Genomic DNA, 16121 nt, shown 5'->3' with positions numbered 1-16121 from the left:
TGTCACTGCTGATTAGTCATTTCAGCAGCAGCAGCAGCAGGGAATGAGCAGAGCACTGGAGCCTCTGAAGTGGATGAAGGAGTCTCAATCGCTCCTCCTTGCTAGAGAAGCTAAAACTCTGGGGAGATCAAAGCCGCTGCAACCACCCCAATTCTGTAGAACCGTGAACAAGGGTTACTTGTTAGAAATTGGCCCTCCCCACACAGTCAACCCCAAAGCCCAACATTAGTTAGTTTAAAATTTTATTGGTTTTTTTTTACTTTTTAAATATTTTTACTTAATAAAAAGTCAAGGTTTGTCCATCTGGTCATGTCCTTGTCAAGTTAATGTGGGAAAGTGGCATTTGCTCTAAGAGCCCGAATGGAGTCATAAATAACAGAAAAGAAACCCTGCCCTTCTCCAGGCAAGGGGAAGGGGCCGTTCTCCGTCCCGCTGGCTGACAGCGCCCCATGTGGGCTTCACTAAACCAACGGAAAGGAAGGTGCTTGGCGAGGGGGGGCTGGACCGGGCCAGACTGCGCCCCTCCAGGGGCCTCTGCCATGGGCATGAGGGCTGGCCCAGGCTTGGGGCCAGCAACAGAGCCAAGGCTGGCTAGGGTCTCAGGTCACAGGGAGAAGCGTGGACATCAGTTTCCAGGGGGGTGGAATGGAAGCTGCTGGGAGGGATGAGATTGAACTGGAAAGAAAAGAAAGAGGTAGTGAGGATCACAAAGATACAAAGTCCAGAACTACCAACCCTCAACCCCACCCCTATCGCAAATGACACAACCTATAAAACCCTAGAAATCATATGTCCCAGGAAGTCAGTATAGATGACAGTCTGTTCCATTCAGTTCCCTCCCTCCTTTCCTCAGCTTCCTAGTTTGACTTACCTTGGTGGTGCCCTATATAAGTGTAGTGGGAGGGTGTGGAGGCTGAGAGGGTGGGCACACCACTCTGGGGCACACCTCCCTGTGGAGGCCCACCGTGGGTCTGCGAGGGGTGCAGCAGCATGACCTGTGGAGCTCCGGGATGAGGTGGTGGGGCAGCTGCAATTCCAGTCTGGACATGAGCCTGTGGAGAAAGCAGAAGTGATTTCAATCCACACCCCAGTACCTTAATAAGCAGTGGATAACTTCACACTTTACCAACAAAATTAGCAGAGAAGCCCAAATCCGTAAAGTGCAAGATCATATCTATTTGGCAACTCATTTTAACTGATATACGGTAGCTGAAGTACTATTGGCATCCCTGTCTCAAGAGACAATGGAGTGTGTTTCTGGGAGCCATCCAACTGTCTTTGGGACTCCACTGCGGATTTGTGTAGGAGTTTACTCCTGAGCCTTTTCTTCTTACAATAATATCCCACAAGGCAGCAGTGCTTTAGGACCAGAATTTTCCTTCTCCTAGGTGGCTACCTTCCCAGGTTGGTGAGCCATATCTGTGCCTCACTTCTCTCTACAGCACATGCAGAAACTGCCTTCTTGACCATCGGACGCACTATTGGTCTCATCCACTAAATATGCCAGAGCCTGTCTTTTCACGAAGGGGAAGTCCCTAACTCAGCAAGAGTTTGAGGCTCATCGGCTACCCTCAACCAAAGAAGCTGTTCCCACAATATAGCCACTGCTGCATGCTGACAGCTTCTAGGAGCCACAGGTGAGAACTGAGTGGAGGATGGCGACCAAAGTTGGACAAACTACTCCAGAAGGTGCACAACATGCTCCCCACCAGAGGCACCACCTCTCCCCACTAACACGCCATACACTCTTAGGTATTATAGAGTGTTCATCAGCGCTTTTTCTAAAATAGAGGCACAGGAACTCCATTTGGTGGCCGTTTTATGTCTGATATAAATCCTTAAGTTGTGATTCTGCATCAGATGAGTGAGAACAAGTGTGGTAGTTTCATATGACATAGCCACACTAGATCGTGTGCTGCATTCTGGATGGAAGCTAGAAGCATGTAGAGATGTGTAGTGGTTAGTAGGTTTCAAAGATAAGGTGGCGCTTTTATGTCCCTTGTGTAAGTTGCACAGTGGTGTTCAGAGAGCAAGCTTATTTCTTGGAGTGGTCTAGCCTCAGGCTGATGGAAGTTTGGGAGTTCCTGACACAATCAAAGCTAGACTCACCCTTCCCGGGGCAAGCACACTCACCTGGGTGACGTGGGCCATGTTGGCGTAGCTGTGCTGCAGCTGCTGGTGGGCATGGATGGCGTAGACCGCTTGCTGGGGGAAACTGCTCTGTGGAGACTGAGCACTGGGCCCTGGTGTTATAGAGGGTGGCGTAGCTGTCAGTGTGGCTGTGTGGTACAGGTTCTGCTGCTGCTGGGCACTGGCCAAATGAGGTGGCTGTCCAGCCTGGTGCTATGGCAAGAGAATACAAAAGCCACAGTTCAAGTACCAGGGGTAATGCATCACACCTACCTTCAAGATATTTTCTTCCCCCCTCTTTGCTACTGCCATGTTATGCATTCTATGGAGATAGGGAGTGCCTAAGGGAGTGCCTAAGAATATGTGTGGAACAGTGGGTGCTGGGTTGCTTTCCGCTTTCCTGAAGTATATTTGCCCTTGCTATTCTATTTTCTCTTCCCACAATAAAACCTTGAGCATGTGATGAAAGATTCTACATTTGCTAATTCTTTTCTTAACTGATTCGCCGCTTAAGGCAAGGCCAGATAAGTCAATATTCCAAACACTAAAAGCAGACTCTCTGGTAAAAATCAGTTTTACTAATTCCCCCTCCCCTAAAGCTTACTAATTCTGATTAAATGGAGGGGTGTAAGAAAGAAAGATAGCCAAGGCTGTTTGGCAAAGTCTCAAGACAGTTATGGGTCCCCGCCATGCTGTTTATCTGTTAGTAGCTGTTCATCCTCAAGTTGCTGAATACTGTCCCTAAAACATGCGGGTGCTTTTACAGAAACCACACTGTGCTAGAAGACTTGGTCCCCTCAAAGGTATAAATTAGCAAGTAAAGATGCGATAGTCTATTCCTGGGACTCCACACACACAGCAGCTCTAAGACTTCAGCTGAGACAAGAAATGGTGACAACTTCACTCCTAATGTAGGACTACCTCTTTCTGAGCTAGCCTAGAATTTCCAGACTGGAACTTGAAGGGTCACCCCAGCACTAATCTCTAACACAAAATCAAACTGTGCAAGTCGCAAGAGCAAACAAGCATCAAGTGCCTCCCACACTAGTACCTGCACAGGGCTGGGGGCGGCATGTTGCGCTTGCTGTTGGTTGCCCGTGGGTGTGGTAGCTGGTTGAGGCTGATGCGGATGCAGCTGTGTGGCATGGTGGGGATACGACTGATGCACTGTGGCTGGGGAGAGAAGCAGCAAGCAGTGGTCAACAATGCAAGGGGGGAGGGAGGAAGAGAAGCTCAGAACAGACAAGTCTTCAGGCTCTGTACAAACTCACCATAAAGAGCCTGGGGCGTAGGTTGCTCTGCCTGGGGATACTGGGGAGTAGACGATGAAACAATGGCCTGGGGATGGTTGCCAGAAGTCATCATACGTGGGTTGCTCTGCAGCATGGGGGCAAATACAGGCTGGAGAGAAGAACATGCATTAGATAGTGTGGGGCACAAAGGTCAGCACAGTTAGCTTCTCTATTGAAGTACACATTATACCCACCTGCGAGGGGTAGTGTGCCATGGGCTGCATCATAGTTGGCTGTCCTGTGAACTGCTGGGGGTTGTAGGAGATATATGAGGAATACGGAGTGGCAGCCATCAGAGGGGGCCCTGCGGCTGCCGCTGCCTGCATAATGGGAGGAGCTGAGGTGGGCTGATGCTGGTCTGAACGCTGCGGGGGCAGAGAGCCTGTGCAGAAAGAAAATTCATGTAGGGAAGCCAGTTCAAATCTGCACACCCCACCAAAGCTGCACAGCAGGTATCCATTCCAGCCAACATTCACCATGGCTCCTTAATCTTTAACCCTCTTACCTTTAGCTCCTCTATATTTGCTCTGCTGTCCAGGCACAGAGTTAGAAACAGGGTAAGGGTACATCTGGGGTGCCTGCAAAAGACACGGGACATGCCAATTAATTCTAACACTAGCCTCCGCAATAATTTCAAAAGGAACCAATGATTATGCAGCTCACCCTTCTATCCAAAGGCAGGACCATCCACACATCATTCCACCCCCTTCTCACCTGCACAGCTGGGCCCATATGGATCTGTGGGATGTAAGAGATGTATTGTGGGCTGTACATGCCACTTTGCCCTGTAATCACTGGGATGGAGGGTGTAGAGTGGGTGCGTGGTCCTGGCGATGTGGGTGTGCTCGTTGACTTGTTCTGTACAGATAGGAGGAAGTAATCAGAGATTAAATAAGCACCTATGAACACAGAGAAACTAACAGAATGTAGAGCAAGGGTGTGAAGACTTCAGAAACAAGTCACTTTTGAGGGGGTAAAGAACTCATCTAATATCCTCTAACCAGAGCCTAGTGCGGAAGCCATACACTTGGAATTCTGAACTTGGAAATTGGTTTTGTGGTCCAGAAGTCAATGGAGCTCCAAGTTCTCTTTCATTTCAGAGCTATAATGGAGGGACCATTTTGCTGCTGCTGCTGCTGCTGCTGCTGCTGCTATTGTTAAACAACTGGGAGTAAAAAAGCCTTACCCATCTACTGACAATCATCTCCTGGTAGCTGCTGGAGCCTATAGGATATTGACCTAAGCTGACACCGTATGACCATTTCTACTGCAGCACACAGATACACACCCTCCCCCCTCCCATGCAAGCACACTAACCACAGAGCTAGTTCCCCAGATTACACACCACAGACAGGAGAGTCTTTGAAGGATTGAACTCCTTTGCATTTGGGTTCAGGGTAGACTTCTTCACCTGCCTGGAGAAAAGTACAACAGAAATTACAAAGAAGTCCACAAGAAATGTAGAGCAAAAACGCATCTGCTGTGGTTACCAGCACTAACTCACTCTGAGACAGGACCATCCTCCTTGTCATCTGCGTCACCTTTGCCTAGAGGACTAGCAGTCTGGGTCTGGCGCTCCATGCCTTCACAGGGCCCTTTTTCCTCCTTGTTGCTGCTTTCAGACAGCTCTAAGTTGGGCTTGGGGGATTCATCAGGTACCTCACATGTGCCCCCTGCTCCAACCAAGGCCTCCGGGGGCTTGTCCTTCACCTTTCCTTCAAGAGGCTCCTTGGTCCGGAAATCCAGTGTGGCCTCTGGGGAGGGGCTGGGCTGCAGCTTGGAGAAAGTAGACATGGAGTAAGCAACGGTGCCAGAAACACATTAATGCTCTGCCCCACAAAGTACATTTGATGGGAGAAAAGGAGAACATTCTCACCTTAAACTGGGCCCCAAATTTCCGTAGCTCCTCCAGCTGATTTCTCTTCTGCTCATTTTGGAGACCTAAAGCAGGGTAAGTGTCAAAGCAATTACGTAACAAAGGATTTAGAACTCCAATCCCAAAACCTTGAAAAGTATTTGTGGAATTAGCCACTGTTCAGGAACTGTTGCATGAATGCCAGATATTTTCTTACTAATATTTGTAGTTTTTTTTATATTAAAAGTAGAAAATATAAATCACCTGCAGAATTCACTCAACAGAACCCAAGGTTTCAAAAGAGAAGTGAGCAGAGAACCCAAAAAGTTCAGAAGACACAAACCTTTGCTTGCCTGTTTGACCAGATCTGAGGGGCCCATAACCTCCAAGGTCCTGCTGGGTTCTTTGGTGGCAGAGTTAGGCACCTCTTTAACTAGGAATGGAACAGAGAATCCAGAAGTGAGCCTTAAAGTGAGAAGTGTCCTCTATGTAAGAATCTTCAGCATCTACTCCTGCTCATTTTCTTAAGGTGAGGAGCCTGGCTTCATCTTTTGTCTTAGTTGATCAAATTCTCGAGAGATTTGATAAACTATCTAATTCATTAGGAGAAAAGATGCCTAGGTCCATTCTGTGCTAGGAATGGACCAGACTAGCTTCACCTCCAGTGTGATTCCTTACCCTCAACAGCAGCTACAGGGGCAGATACTGGAACCTTGGGTGAAGGCGGGGTTGGGGAAGCACTAGACTCCATAGTAGGCCTCAATTCAGAGGGTGATGCAGGAGCAGCAGGAACTGTTGATCCCACTGGGGGATCCTGGGAAGAGACTGGCACAGTTGAGGCAGACTTAGGAGAACGTGGAGCATAGAGGCGACCCACTGTGTAAGAAAAGCAAAGTTATTAGATGCAAGCAACATCACACCCAGCACAGGTGGTTACTGAGGGTCATGGGGAAATTCCACTTTAATTCCACTGCCCGCTCTACCTGAAGAAGTTGCAGGTGAGACTTCCATGGGTCGACTGGAAGGGGAAGACATGCTCTTAGCTCCTCGGATGGGTCGCTGAGACTTTGGAGACATTCTGGATGGACCTAGAAGAAGGGAACCACAGAAGCAGATGAAGAGGCCACGCAGACACACCAAGTGGTCCTTTGCTATCTTCAATTTTCTACTGCTGGAAAGTGGGAGAAATTCCAGTATTTATCGCAACCTAACACCATCATGGGTGTCTCAAAGGGAAAGTCATGCCCAAAAATTAAAAGAACACTGAATATAATTCCCTCCCCCTGCCCCGAAAACCAACATAGATGGGGAGGAAATTCCACAGCCACCTGTGAGAGCTCAATCAACTAATTCAACAGACATTTAAATCCTCTAGAAGTAACTGCACCAATCTATTCAAATTTCCACATTCTACGCTTGGGAAAGTAAGCCTCACCTCCATTGATGCCTCGCTGCTCTGGAATGGAGCCAGTGTTGCCTTCTGAGTGGTGTGCACTTCCACGGGGTGGTAAAGACCCCATACCTGGCCTCCCACCCCGAGAACTGCTGCAGCGTACACCTCCTCTTGAGCCTTCTCTGACACGCTGGGGAAGGGGTATGTACTTGCCCTCTCTACAAGGAAAGAAAATATTGTGGTAGCATAATTCCTGGTACCTTGTTTGGAGTGAAAGCAAGAAGGGAAAATGGACAAGATGCCTTCAAGGCAAGTAGGCTGGCAGCCCCCCTGTATATGAGATGAGCAAGTTCTCAGGTACCAACCTTTAAAAGTGTATGTCAACATTGTTCTTTCCTCCCAAGAGATGCAGTGGAAACCCAACTTGCCTTATGTCAATTAAGGGATTTTGCTGCTGGGTCAAAACCAGCCTATAATTCTCACACTTCTCACCTGGATGCCAGACTGGGGCTGTCCCTTCCCGACACTTGTCTTTGCACAGAGCTGTGCTTCTCCTCTTCTGTGCGTCCATCATCATTTTCCATAGCAATGCGCAGTCGGTATTGTGGGCTCGATTCAATCTCCCGAGCCAGCTGGGCAGCCCTTGCTTCTCGCTGCCGGAATTCCTCTGAGTTATCCTTTTCAAGAGGGACACTACCATGCACAGATGGTACAGTGAAGAAGAATAAGCAAGGAGACAAAACAAACACGCTCTACCAATCACACATAGACACAAGCCTGTTGCCCTCAAAGGAACAGAACCACCCAACACTTTTCCCAAGCTCCACTTTGGAGAAATATATTCCAGCAGTTCAATTCCTTTGTCTGGCCTATGAAGGGATTGAGAGCTTCAGATTCTACTGTAACCAAACTTTCATCAACATCGATTTCCCACAAACATGCACGTGGAAATTAATTCTAACTGAAGAAGAAAAAAGCTTTCTTTATTACAGTGTATGAACAGTGAATGTCAAGGGCTGAAAATGAAAATGTAGCAGCATAAGCAAGAAAGATTAACTTTACAAACTTTGAACATTTAAGAATTTTAGAGGTCAGGGTGGCAAAGTTCCAAGCAACACATTACATTTTTAGAACACGCTAGCAGACTGTGGATTGATGGAAAAATAAAAGCCACCCACAAACTGGGTTTTTTGGGGGGCGGAAAGATGTGAGCATTAGGAGAGCCTGGTATATCTGTACAGTAGATTTTAGGGCAGGAGAACCCTGGACATCTGGTATGCTTGGTATTCAAGCTACATACCCATGCAAATGCAGGTGCAGATATCCCAAAGTAATTAAACCTTACATACAAGCCCTGGCTTCATTTGCATCATGGTACTCTACCCTCACAAGACCAAACGTTCTACAGCTTCTAAGCAATAAATACAGTAAATTCCAGCCCGCTCCATCACTCCAGGGTGGGTTAACAACATTTGCCACATTTAAGCTTGAGATCATCTCCTGAGAGTTTAACCCTGCCTAGCAAAATAAAACAAAAAACCCAACCTCATTAATCCTTCATTGCTTTTGACTGATGCTCAGGTTTCTTGGTTTCTCCAGAAAGCCACCAATAACTATTGATGAGTAAGGTGTAGGGGTGTGGGTGTGAATGAGAAAGACAAACACAGGTCTGGTAGCCAAGTCCGTTTCAGGGTTCCGAAAGGTCAGCACTCAGTCCACTGCTCTTTTGCCTGTTACTTTTCACCAGTTGGTCAATGACTTGTAGGGGCTGACAATAATTACTCACTCTCGGGGGCTAAATAGACAACTGACTAACCTGGGACCCCCCCTGCACTGGAGCTCCACTCTTTAGTCTAGGGCCTCCAGATTTATCCTAAATAGCCATACCATCTACATCATGTCCTGCAGGGGCAGCCTTTGTGCACCCTGCAGATTTTGCTTGACTCTGGCTCCTATCAGCCTCAGGCAGCATGACTAATAGTTAGGAATGCTGGGAGCTGTAATCCAGCATCTGGAGGATACACTGACAACCCTGATATATTGCTTCAAATCCTTCCTCCCCGTACCCCTCAGTACAGAAATGACTGAAAAGTGTTAACTCACGTATAAGAGGAGAGGCTGCTATCATAGGTGGTTTTTATACCATAATTTTCTTCGTTGAACTTGAACATCTCATTTGGGTCCCAGCCATTAGACTAAAATGAAAGACAAAGCAATCATTTAAACAGTGAGGTACGTTTGTCAAAAGAACAGCTTAGCAAGGCATCAGACCCACAGCACCAGCCCCAAGCATTCGTCTTTTGCTGCTTCACCCAGATCAGAACACTTGCCATGTCAGAATCCAAGTCATAATCATCACTGTTGCTGTCTCCTCCTTCCCAGCGCTGTAGCACCTTCTCTTTATGCTCCCCATTCACCTTGGAATTCATGGCGATGGCAGAATCTGTGAACTTATCTAGGACACAGAGCAGAGGCAAAGGTCATATTGGAAAAGATCAAAGCTCTCCCACCCCCTGGTCACACACCAGACCTCAACCCTGCTGTCTTGAGGCTGTATTACCTTTGGTGGCATAGTTGAAGTCAACATTGTGGAAGTGAACCAACATGACATCGGTAGGTTTGAAAATCATGGTGTCCACAATATCCTCTCTCCTGGGCCCTACTGCCTGGTCAGGTACCATCCTGTGCACAGCATCCACAGCAAGCTCGAACTGCAAACACAATCCCTGTTAACATATATTATCACACATCCCTACCCACATAGAGCTAGCTGAAACTGAAAGAATACCCGTATTTCATGACATCAAGTGGCCCACTGAAAACTATCTAATATCAGGCCCCATCCTTGCATTCTCAAACAACAAGGTGCTAGGCCTTTTTGTGAGGGGTGACACACACAGGATTTTATCTTATATTCTATTTCTGATCTTTAGATGAGTGTGTCCATACTTATGTAGCCAAAACAGTAACACTCAAGCGGGAGGTATCTGCAGACTTAGGGGTACCTTAAAGATTCAATAATTTTAAAAGTCTTCAGAAAAATTCCTACGGGGGAACAGCCCAGTGAGGGCTGCTCAGGAAGCCAGATGGGAAAAAGAAATGAGGTACAGTGGTGCCCCGCAAGACGAATGCCTCGCAAGACAAAAAACTCGCTAGACAAAAGGGTTTTCCGTTTTTCGAGGTGCTTCGCAAGATGAATTTCCCTATGGGATTGCTTCGCAAGACGAAAACGTCTTGCGAGTTTGCTTCCTTTTTCTTAAAGCCGTTAATACCCGGGGAATCCGCGCTCCGCGAGACGAAAAAATCGCAAGACGAAGCAACTCGTGGAACGAATTAATATCGTCTTGCGAGGCACCACTGTAGCTGGAAAATGAGAAAGGAACAGCACAAGCAGAAAATAGGTAGAGCGTGCTTCTCATTGTCTGCATACGTGATGCCATTTCTTTTACCAATAAATGTTTATACTACTTTTCAGCACAATCACAAGTGATGTACATAAAATACAAAATATAATCAATTAAAACCAATCCTTATAAAAGACTTAAAAATGACTTCATCCATTGTAACTCTAAAAGATTATGAAAGAGATACACCTTCACTTGCTGCCAAAACAAATGTACGGTAGAGAAAAGGCACATCTTGTTTCACACCATGTTTATATTTTGAAATGTCCCCAGGAACAGAAGAGCTGTCCACAAAAATCAACAGAAAAACCAATGATTTTAATGCAGCTAACATCTGGCACTAATGTGTCCACACATGGCACACTCAAAAAAGGTAGCAGCAAAAAGAAAAAAACCCTTCTCTTTCTAGATCAGCTCTTATTTAGTGTGATTTAAAAAAAAACCCAAAACCCTGCTAAAGCAAGTCTCAAAGCAAATAAGCTTCATGGTCCCCATTGACTTGCTTCGAGTGGTTGCATATTTTTTTCCAAAAGAAAAGAACGTAAGAAAAGTCTGCTGGATCTAGGTCACTTGCCCATCTAACCAAGCATCCTGTGGCCAACCGGATGCCTCTCAGAAGGCCACAACCTAGACACCAGCACAACGCTGTCCACCTGCCATTCCCAGCAACTGGTATTGATGATGATGCCTCAACAATGGAGGTAGTACATAGCCTTATCGCCCATGAATCTGTCTAATCATGCTTTAAGGCCTCTCAAGTTAGAGGGGTGCCCGTGAATCTCGTGTTAGGAGAGTGGGAGAAAAACTTCTCTCTATCCACTTTCTCTGTCCCATGCATAATTTTGTAAACTATCACATCACTGCTTACTCGCCTTTTCTCTAAACTAAAACTCCCTAACTCTGTAACCTTGCCTCATAGCTGCTCCATCCCCTTATCATTTTCAGAACCTGTCCCAACTCTACAAGACCCTTTTAGAGGTGAGACAACCAGAATGATACACAGTATCGCAAATGCAGAACAATGTGGCCAAAAGTGAAGAAAGTGTCATGCTATCGCCAGTGAAGTAACAGCCATGTTACACGTAAGAAAAATTAAAGGAGGGACCTCGACTTTAATGCTAACTTGCTGAAATGTGCATACCACAGATGCATTGAGACCATTGGTGATGAGGCCCTACTTGTTCTAATACAAAGACAGCAGAGAAAAATCCTTTTAATACTCGAACCTACTTTCAAACACTCTAGGAAAGCCAAACCAAGCACTCACCTTGGAGCTCAAGGTTTTAAAAATCCCCTCAAATGTGTTTCCATTTTTCACCTTCACATCACATGTGGACCCCTGTCAAGAGAAAAAGAAGGCAGAAATAACACTAAGAAAGAGTGAATGACATTTCAAGTTATAAACTGAAGCCCCTCTAACTCAATCCAATCAACAACGTTTTCCAAGAACTATGCCACCAAAAGGAAGAGGAAGAAAATATATCTATTAGCGTTCCCTTTTCTTTTCATTTTTGAGGGGGGGAATGTTACTAGAACCAATAATTTGGACTGTGTCACCAATATCAATCATATCAGGGCTAACAGCAATCACCACAATCTGCATGTGGCTTCAGGTAAAAGATCATAGAATTGTAGTGTTGGAAGGGACCCCCAAGGGTCATCTAGTCCAACCCCTTGCAATTGAGGAATCTTCTGCCCAATGTGGGGCTCAAATCCACAACCCTGAAATTAAGAGTCTCATGCTCCTCTCTAGCGTCCTGTTCTTACAGTGACCATGTCTCATATTCACAAAACCATCTGGAAACAAACCTAAGTAAGACCACTGGGAAAGGAATGAATAGGTAGCACACAATGTGAACAGAAAGGTGCAACAAACAGTAAGTAAGGTGCTTATACTGCAAGGCTCACCAAACCAAGTGATGGGACTGGGGGGAATTGCCACAAGAATACCCTTTACTGCAGAACCATCCACCAACATACTGACACTTCAAATCCTACACCCTCCTAACTTCTCTCTTGGAGACTCACCACAACTGCTGTGAGGAAGTGCAGCATTCGGGAATTGTTATAGACACCCTCAAAAACCTGGTAATAGATAGAGAGGAAAGACAGACAAGGTTTATTAGAAAGTTTATAATGCTATATTGCCCTCTGTCACTACTCTGGCACTTCCAAGTATTAGGTATGCAGCTTCAGGAATGATAAATGGTTAATTTAACAATGGTAACCTTAGGGTTAAATAACTATTGAATCACCTGCTTCCTTCATAAGCTCAAGCTAGTTTTAGGACCTTAAGCCGGGAACTGGGGAATCGTAAGATAATGGTGCCCCATATCCACTTTGGTCAGAGAGCATGAAGTAGAAAAGACCAATTGTATCAGAAATTTCCTGCCAGGTAGGGAGTGCTCAAATACTGCTGTGGGCCCCAGACACAAACCACATGGTTTATTTGGTGTCACATTTCAGTTTTTGTGCCTCCCACTGACATAACTGTAGTGTCCCTAGTGAAATTGAAAACTCCGAAAAGAGCAGAGATCTTCCAGTAGTAACCAGTTATGAGTTGGCCTCCTTTGCACCTAAATGCAAAATAATAGTGCTCTAAAACACTACAGGAAACCCAGCCTGCAATATGCCAACTGACCTCAAGTTCTCACTACATGAAATTGTTCTTATCTGTGAAAGTTTAAGACTCTTAGAAAAAGGTATCATGCAGAAGAAGCTATAACTAATGGAAGAGGTCCCCCCCTTTTTTTGGCCATATAGGAAGACTCTCAAATCTTGTTTTTGGGATGCCTTTTTAGTCACAGAAATTTCGGCCTGGAGAAACATTCATTCAGACATCCCAACAACTAATACAGCACAGCTACTTTGGGCTCAGATGTCATCTAGTAGTTACCCAAATCACATAAATCAGGAATCCCAAAGTACAACAATTGTCTTATGGCCCTGGAAGGCTTAGCTCCTAGTACTTACGGGAGACTGCGGAGGTCCTTTGCCTGTGCTCTGGCCCCTGAAAATGAATCAGGCACAAGGGTAACTCACAGGAAAGTGATGTGAACCCCACCAAATATAAACAGTGTTCAGATCAACAGGCCACCTTTGATGCATCAGATCATTATAAAATTGTTTTATGATACACTAGTAAGAAACCAATATTTTGATAAAGAGAAGGAAATAAGGACTTTCGCATTAGCTAACAAAATCCCTTCAGAAAAACTGGTGGTGTGCATATTATAAGAAAAATTACTCTCAGCTGACAAGTAAAAGATTACACACCAATGGGATGGAAGTATATACTCCCCCAAAAATCCTTCCCCTGCCTATATAGTCAAGAAGCCTGACACAATCCTTGTGCGGAAAAGGGTTCCCTGCAGCTCTACCTCATACATCCAAACTTTTTTAGCCCAAATATTTCATGGTAGTTGAAATAATAGCAACAGTGATAACTATATGGTAAAGAGAATCTGTGCTGTATGATGCCCTGCTCTTGAGATAAGAACCAAAATATGAAAAGCAGGAAAACAGCCATATAACTTGTTCAGTTTTTCAAAAATGATGTTATGACCAATGGTTTGTGGTTTTCTAGCCCTCATCTTCCTCATACCAGAGGTACTCCTGTTTGTTATTACTGCAAATATAGACACTGTCTTGAATAACATGACTGAACATAAAGAAGGAAAAAGCCAGCCTGATGACTATCTCAACAAAGCCTTTTTTGCCAATGTCCACTACTCATCCATAGAAGTGGTTTACGGCTAATAAAAAAGAAATGACCTAACTAAATAAGGGTGCAAAGTAAGTGCAAACCACCATAGCACACTTAATAAGGAGCCTGTTGCATTGGGATCAAGGGACTTACTCCTGAGTGCACATGGTTTGCATGTGGTGCTTCAACCAAATCCCACCCATGCCTACTCATAAATTAAATCCCACCAAATCAACTCCCAACCCCTACGAAAGTGCTCCAATTCAAGAGTATGAGGTCCCTCACACCTCCTCTTCCACCCCCACAAGGAAAAATACCTATAGTATCATCCCTAAGAAACAATTACGACCCTTTTTTTAACCACACAGGCCAACTGGAATGATGCGCCCCCGCATCATTTTAGCAAAGGGCGCACATTGGGCAATGCAACGTCGAATCTGTGGCTCAGGACTTAGGCTTCGCTTATCGGAGCCACACACGCTCCCCGCGCCGGCCCAAGTCCTCCTTTCAACCCTTGGGAGCGGGAGCGCGCGCAGTTCCTTATTTCTCTCCCCTCCGCCCCGTCTCTCCCCCCCCCCCACCCCACCCTTCCCCGGATGTAAAGTTGGTTTTCGTTTCTCGGTCAACGTACCTTGTGCCGCTTCCTCCCGGGGGGCCTCCCCCTCCGCTACCGGGGGGCGCCACCGTCGCTGCTCTGGCTCCTCCCGTAGCCCCGGGGCTGAGGCTGCCGTTGGGGCTGACGGGGGTCGGGTTGGCCTTGCGCGAGGCGGCGGCGGCGGCGGCTACCGCGGTGGCCGGGGGAGGCGGCGTCGGCGTGGTGGGCGGCGGGGGAGCCGAGGCGGGAGAGCCAGGTTGAGGAGAGGGCGGCGGGAGCGGCTGCTTCAACATGGCGGTGGCGCTTGGCGGCGGCGAAAAAGGGCCGGACGCCGCAGGCTCAACCCCCCTGTCAGAGCACGCGCTCGCGCGAGGCCGTTGGGCGAGAGAGGCGGCGTCGGCGAGGAAGCCGAGAGTCAAAGGGCCCCCTCCCTCCACGGCAAGCGCGCACGCGCTTCTCAGGGCGCCGCTTTGGCGCAGCCTGACGAGGGGAAAAGGAAAGGGGGGAAAGATTGGGGCGGGTGAAGAAAAAGGACACAAACCGGTCCACCGGCTGAGGCGAGGGAGGGAGGGAGGGCCTGCGGCCGCCTCACAACTAAGCCGCCTCCGCCGCGCGCTCCTGTTGCTGGCCCGGAAGGGGAAACGGGCAGGCAGGGAGGCCTGCGGTCGCGGAAAGGGGGAGGGGGGAGAAAGAGAGACACGCACAAACAAACGACAGCGAGGGAGAGGGGCAGAATAAAAACCGCCTCCCGCTCCGCGCGCGCGCGCTCCGCGTCGCCTTGTGCGTGTGGCCGGCCTGCCCGCTTGCCCTGCGCGCGCCGCAGCGAACAAAATGGGGCGGAGAGAGGTCCTTCCTCGCCGTGGCCGAAACGAGTCCCTCAGGAGGCGCGCGCTCTTATTGGCTGCCTAGCCCTTTCGCGGTCTCGCGCATCCAACGGGAAGGGGCGGGGGGCGAGGAGGAGGACGAGGACGAGGCGGCGAAGGAAAGAAGTTAAAAGTCCCGAGCGCTCGAGCCAATCGAGAGGCAGCGCTTCGGAGCGTAAAGGACGCGAGGCGAATCTCCCAGCCTAGGCGGAGGGGGAAGAGCGGGGCTGGGGGGGAAGGAAGGAGCCTGGAAGAAAAGTGAGCGCGCGCAGAGAGAGAGAGAGGAGGAGGAGGCGGGGGGTGGGGAAGTGGTGATGTTGGCGTTGAGGGCCCCGACACGAGCGGTCTCAAACCCCACTCCGCCGGCCGCAGTTTTCTGTTTCGTATCGGGAGCGCACTGGCTTGTGAGGTTTGGGTGGGGGGGCAGGGAAGTACGGATCCCGCTGGCCCGCGCGGACGAGAAGGAGTCAATCCGGTTGCTGCACAATGAGTCCCTGGTGGAGGGCGGGGTTTCGCTCTGCGCATGCGCCAGGCGCGCTCCCTCCTGCTGCGCACGTTCCGTGCCTGCCGTACAGGTGCTGTCGAGTGACCAGCGGCGCGCTCACGGCCCCACCCCCGCGTCACAGTCAATCGGGAAACAGAGAGAGTGGGTGCTTGGGTTCCCGGCGGATCCTTCGAGGGAGGCGGGGAGGCGTCCGGTAATGGTTTATGGCTTACTGCACATGCGTAAGAGGAAACAAAGACTTGTGCCTGCCTTGCTTCCAAAAGTTCGTTATGCGCATGTGCCGAAGGAAGAGGAGCCGTTGCGCATGTTCGCTGCTTACGTACAAGAGCAAAAGGCTCTTCCGCCGCGCACCCGACGAAGCGCATGGGCAATGGGCGG

At 48.1% G+C, this 16121-nt stretch overlaps 1 protein-coding gene across 3 annotated transcripts; it reads right to left on the bottom strand.

Moving 5' to 3' along the window:
* Positions 1-225: 225 nt before the first annotated feature.
* ATXN2L (ataxin 2 like) lies at positions 226-15482 on the bottom strand. 3 transcript variants are annotated; one of them, XM_079951432.1, is made up of 23 exons: positions 14412-15482; positions 13048-13084; positions 12103-12159; positions 11342-11413; positions 9231-9381; positions 9001-9125; positions 8774-8865; positions 7163-7363; positions 6713-6888; positions 6261-6365; positions 5956-6153; positions 5621-5710; positions 5299-5363; positions 4927-5198; positions 4768-4837; positions 4086-4280; positions 3928-4000; positions 3617-3804; positions 3402-3531; positions 3182-3303; positions 2134-2343; positions 872-1052; positions 226-675 (listed from the first exon to the last, which is right to left on the bottom strand). In XM_079951432.1, exons 1-23 carry the CDS (start codon positions 14666-14668, stop codon positions 626-628), a joined length of 3117 nt encoding a protein of 1038 aa, XP_079807558.1. In that variant the 5' UTR covers positions 14669-15482; the 3' UTR covers positions 226-625. The 3 variants fall into 3 exon arrangements, with proteins under 3 accessions (XP_079807558.1, XP_079807559.1, XP_079807560.1); XM_079951433.1 differs by having other exon boundaries at positions 4927-5192; positions 14412-15235; XM_079951434.1 differs by having other exon boundaries at positions 4137-4280; positions 14412-15231.
* Between the last annotated feature and the right edge of the window lie 639 nt (positions 15483-16121).

Source organism: Podarcis cretensis, assembly GCF_951804945.1.
Source record: "Podarcis cretensis genome assembly, chromosome: 13".
Taxonomy (NCBI): domain Eukaryota; kingdom Metazoa; phylum Chordata; class Lepidosauria; order Squamata; family Lacertidae; genus Podarcis; species Podarcis cretensis.
This window is presented reverse-complemented; position numbering and strand designations above follow the sequence as displayed.